The following is a 5,304-nucleotide window of genomic DNA, read 5'->3' as shown; positions in this document are numbered from 1 at the left end:
TTTTTCTCTAACTTTTCTCGGACAAAATATTCGAAAAAGTAAATAGAAGGAGGCACTGCTTTAGTTAACATTTTGTTAGAAATTTTCTATCATTACAAAGTAAAACGTTTTGTTTCATGTGCGTTCACGTAATACAATAATTGAAAATTGTAAGGAATCACAAAATAAATCAGAGTAAGTATTGAAACTCCTTTGCATGATAAATAACTTAAACTAATAAACTGACTATCCTTATCATACAAATAGCACAACTCACACAGTTGGATCAAACTTTTTAAGGAACCATATAAAACATCACAGTAAGTATAAATAAATAAATATATTTAACTAAGTAACTGACTATTTTTTTTTATAATGCCTTGGTCACTCATGCGAGTGATTTTGGGTTGCCCTTAATTGTTACTCGCATGCCATGGCGTATGAGTGACAAAGGGTGGTATTATCGCCTGCGAAGCGTAATATCATTGAGTGTTCGCGATGTAAAGAACTTATTATTTATCGCATCCATGTAGTTATAAAGTATCTATTTATTAAAGCTACTCAAGTTTTATTTTCTTAGAAAATGCCGCCTAAAAGAAAACGTCGCCAATACATTGCCGAAATTCGGCACTTTAAAAGAACTTCTGTTCAACATATTAATGGGACTGCAACAAGCACGACTCCTAAAGCAGCAGATATTAATTCAAATAGTGCTTGTAATGAAGCAGATCATACATATGACCAGGCATGGGCAGAGAGTTAGCAGGTGCTAAAAGAGCGTAAGCGTCGCGTGTACGTATACAAGCGAGAGCGCAGCGATGAGAACACGACAGCATGCAAAATGAATTAGGCACACTAACACATTCTCACTTTTAGCTCACGCTTGATTGTGGTAGTGCCCACCTCTGCATATGACGTACCAATACCCTGCAAAAATTTGAGGACCAGGTGGTCCACTGGGTCGTAGTTTTAAAGTATGTGCAAAAGGACCAGGTTGCATACTAGTAACTTGTTATGCTTACCTGGACCACTTCAAACGTAAAAGCTGATATATTTTTTGAGAACCACCTCTTCGTGCCCCATCGGCAACAAGATTCGGCTGCCGAATGTGCCATGGTCCAAAAGGAGTAGTTGTCTAGGTGGTCCCATGTTATGCTGCGGTGGACCAGAAATGGTCCCATGTTATGCAGCGTTAGACCAGAGGTGGTCAGGTCCAATGACATCGCAATGTTAATGTAACCATATTTTCTCCATATATTTGGACCATTTTGGTTACTAGTGTTGGTTACAAGGTAGCATGGTCCTGTACTAGTATTTAACCTAGTCCCACTTTTTGCAGGGTAGACTCTCCCAACTTTACTGCTCGTCTGGCACGGTGGTTTTTAACGAATAATGTTAGCCGACAGGGTGCGAACGATTTGCTTGCACTACTGTCAGAGAAAATTTCTGATTTGCCACGTGATGTGCGCACGCTGAAATGTACACCACGGACGATTGTTAAAAGACTCGTACAACCAGGAGAGTACGTTCACTATGGAGTGAAAGACGCACTTACGGACTTTTTGCGCAATTTTCAATTTGACCGTTCAGACATTTCACTTAACATTAATATAGATGGTCTCCCTTTATTTAAAAGTTCCGTAAGCAAGTTTGGCCCATTCTAATAAATGTGCTTGATACTAAGCCCGTTTTGGTTGCGGGGATTTATGCCGGCTGCTCTAAACCGCAGGATCCCAATATTTTTTTAAGAGAGTTCGTTCAAGAATTCTTCTTCACAATGAATATTGCAAAACCAAAAATGCACTTGCAAATAGTTTATTAAACAACTTTGTGAAGGACGTTTCCTCATTATACTCTGGGACGATGTTAACATATAATTTTCATTGTTTAACCCATCTCAGTAGCCAATCAAGGATTTTTGGCTCTCTTGAAACCATAAGTGCTTTTCCTTTTGAAAATTTCTTAGGACAACTCAAAAATATGGTAAAAAAAAGTGATAACGTATTGGAGCAGCTTTATAACCGCATAGTTGAGCGAAGTTTATTTGATGTTGTGCACAAAGAATGTAAACTAAATTCAGACGTTTCCCGAAAAAATATTGTCTATAAGGACTTTTACTTTGACTTGAAAGGTACTAATTCATTTTATTTTGTTATAGACCATTCCGTTTACAAAATATACAAAATTTTTGAAATAGTCAATAATACTTTATTTAGTAATTTAGTTACTGACTTAGATCCTTTTTTTAGTTATCCTATAGACTCGACCTTGGTGGGTATTTTTTCTTCTAAAAGTTTCGAAATAGACTCTGAAATAATTAAACACCCAGTAGATAAAATATCTGGGAAAGTTTGTCATATTATTGACCAAATACATATTTATATGCCATTTATACATTATTAGGTTAAAATGGCACATCAATATACCGACCTTTTCAATATGGACGATGGAACAATTTACACACAAAGACCTGCACATAACAGCAACTTATATAACAACAACAATGAAATACAATTAACAGGTATTTATTGAATACTTTATAACAATTTCAAAAATTACAAAATAATCTTTATTAGAGATTCTTAAACTTTTGCATGACGTCTATGGAAAAGTTAGTGAATTAACAACAAAAGTCGATCGCCTCAATATGGAAATGATTTCTGTAAGGAACGAGGTTACTTCCATAAAAGCTAAAGTTTACGGAGAAATATCCATTGAGCGTGAAATAGTTCCTCGCTCTCCTTTCTCAACTTTAGAAGAAATTAATAACCTTGAAGAAAAACTTAAGAACGAAGAAGTATTTAAAAAAATTTGTAAGTGTAGTTTTTATATATTTTCCTAAAAGAATCGGCCCTATCGCGAATTTCACATGAACAAATATTCCCAAAAATTATAAAGTAAAACAAAAACTATTTTTCCCAATTTGTTTTTGTTTTTTGCATGTCAAATTATGGGAACGATTTATTCAAATGGAATTGGCGATAGGGCTGAATGTTTCATTTCTCAATACAATTTACTACAAGCAGACACTATTTAATTTTGAATTTCCAATGATTGCATTAATATATATTTGTTTTAATATACCTATATTTGTATTCAGGTTCATGAAATTTGCACCAATGGAGAGAAGTCGTACGATAAATTTATAAGAAGCTCGTGGCGGTCATTGTTTGAAGACACGTTAGCGCAGCAGTTTTCATGGCGTGGGACAGGGGCAAAAAAATGCATAAGAGGGATGAATTTGGCCTTGGCAATTTGAAGTAAGTCGAACAGCTGTATCGAATAGTCATTTAATTTCTTTTAACATTTTATTCAGATGCGTTTACAAAAAAGTTTGCGTTGGAGGAGAGCGAATTTGACAAAGTAAGTCAACAATTTTTTCAGTACGCACATGACCGAGTCTGCTAAATTTACAAGTACCAGGAAAAAAACAAAGGATTCAAAATGATGTTCACGAATAATAAGTTTTAATAACATGTTCAAGTTATAATTTTTAAGTAATGAATATTTATTATTTTAATATTTAAATTGTTTTAAAACTTGATAAAACTGAACTCTATTAAATATAGAACAACTGTTAAAATTTTAAAAGCACTCTTCTTATATGGGAATCAACTGGAATGGAATAGCTCTAATTATCGTTTTCATTAATTTTTCGATAGAGAAACGGGTCGAAATATCTTTCGATTTCGCTACTTTCTCGATAATCGAAAAGATCGAAAACATTGCCGTTTTCATTAATTTCTCGATAGAGAAACGGGTCGAAATATCTTTCGTTTTCGCTACTTTCTCGATAATAGACCAGATCGAAAACATTGCCGCTTTCAATAATTTCTCGATAGCAAAACGGGTCGCAATAACTTCCGCCTGAGATACGTTTCCACTATCGAAAACACTTCGAAAAACCATTTGAAAACGCATGTCGAGAACGAGAGCTCTGCTGCCACAAACTGAGCGACAGGTAATACTTTTACGATACTTTTTCGGAACCCGTTCTCAATAGTTTTGTAAGTGAAAGTGTTGCTAAAATATCTAAAACGGATGCATTCTCGTGTACGTTGGTCGGGTGGGTAGGTTTGTGGTTGTGGCATTTACTTACAATTACTTGCTTAATTATTATAATGATAATCGTTATGAAAACTCACACAGTAAATATGTATGTATGTATGTAGGTATGTCTTTACAAGCAATCATGCATCCACAAATACAAGCACAAATACACTCCATAGTTTCCGTACTACTAAGCTCTTTAGTGCGCATTAATTCCCAAAGATCCGCACAGTGACTGTCAGTGGTGGTGTGTCAGTCTTAAGAAAAGTGACAGCTGTGCAGACACAATTGGACATAAGAAACTGCCGACTGACTGGTTTCTAAGCTAAATTGTTATTGTCCTTGTTGTAGCCAGCCACTGCGGAAGTCCTTAATAAAGTGTGCTGCGTAAGCATAAAATTATGAGACTTGTGGTCCGGTCGCTGGGACACCAACCAGTGCCATCTTGCCAGCATGTTGTCGCTGCACCATGCCAATGACCAAGCGGTTGGCCAAGTGGTTAGTTTGTCGCTCGAACGCATGGTCGCTCGGTTGGTTGGCCTAAGTAACTAACTGAATGGCCGGCCGGCTTATCCGAGTCGATGCCTAACTTTGTCGGAGATGGTGGTTTTGTGTTGTTGTCCTTTATGGCGGTTTGCTGTGGCATGTTTTTTTTTGTTTTTGTTTTGATCATAATTCTGCTGTTGACCTGATTTTTGTGTTATAATTTGCGCGCCACTAATTTAATATTCGCAAAATTTTCATTCCATATACATATAATATTTGCATTAGGGTGGTACAAGAATGCATGATAAAAAAGTAAGGTCGGAATTATTATGCTCTCACCACCTAGGATTGATATACGGAAAAAAATATACTCAATTTTTTTTTTATTTTGATATCAAAAAATATTTACAGGTCGCTCAAAGCGCTCAAAGTAAATCGTTAGTATTAAAAAATGGTTAAATTAACAACTGGGTATTATTATTGGATGTTTCCTGAAGGCAACCAGAGTTTTCCCAGTGAAAAATATCTATTTTTCAGAATTTTATACCATTTCTACGAAAATTTGTTTTACCCCCATATAAAATACATGGAAAACTTTGAGCGACCTCTAAGTATTTTTTGATTTAAAAATAAAAAAAAAAATACAAAATACGTGGTGAGAGCATTAAAATCCCCGCTTTACTCTTTTTGGACCACCATAATGTGCATACATGTTCTTAAATGAAAGCCACAAAAAAATTTAGCTGAAAAAATTATTATTTGTGAAGAAATTAATGCCCGTAAATTTGT

General features: G+C 35.3%; 1 protein-coding gene across 1 annotated transcript; it reads left to right on the top strand.

Moving 5' to 3' along the window:
* The first annotated feature begins 2,294 nt into the window (after positions 1–2,294).
* Positions 2,295–2,907, top strand: LOC118756184. Its single transcript, XM_036490961.1, has 2 exons — positions 2,295–2,500; positions 2,556–2,907. The coding sequence occupies exons 1-2, from the start codon at positions 2,389–2,391 to the stop codon at positions 2,819–2,821; spliced, it is 378 nt and encodes a 125-aa protein (XP_036346854.1). The 5' UTR covers positions 2,295–2,388; the 3' UTR covers positions 2,822–2,907.
* Positions 2,908–5,304: the final 2,397 nt, after the last annotated feature.

This window comes from Rhagoletis pomonella, unplaced genomic scaffold, assembly GCF_013731165.1.
Source record: "Rhagoletis pomonella isolate Grant_MI unplaced genomic scaffold, Rhpom_1.0 Rhpom_scaffold_09144, whole genome shotgun sequence".
NCBI classification, from domain to species: domain Eukaryota; kingdom Metazoa; phylum Arthropoda; class Insecta; order Diptera; family Tephritidae; genus Rhagoletis; species Rhagoletis pomonella.
Note: the sequence above shows the minus strand (reverse complement) of the source record. Positions and strands in the feature narration are given on the sequence as shown.

What these genes read in the sequence shown, in the direction of transcription:
- LOC118756184 (XM_036490961.1), top strand. Translation starts at nt 2,389, where the DNA reads ATGGCACATCAATATACCGACCTTTTCAATATGGACGATGGAACAATT. An exon ending in CAATGAAATACAATTAACAG is followed by an intron (nt 2,501 to 2,555) that starts GTATTTATTGAA and finishes AATCTTTATTAG; the next exon opens with AGATTCTTAAACTTTTGCAT.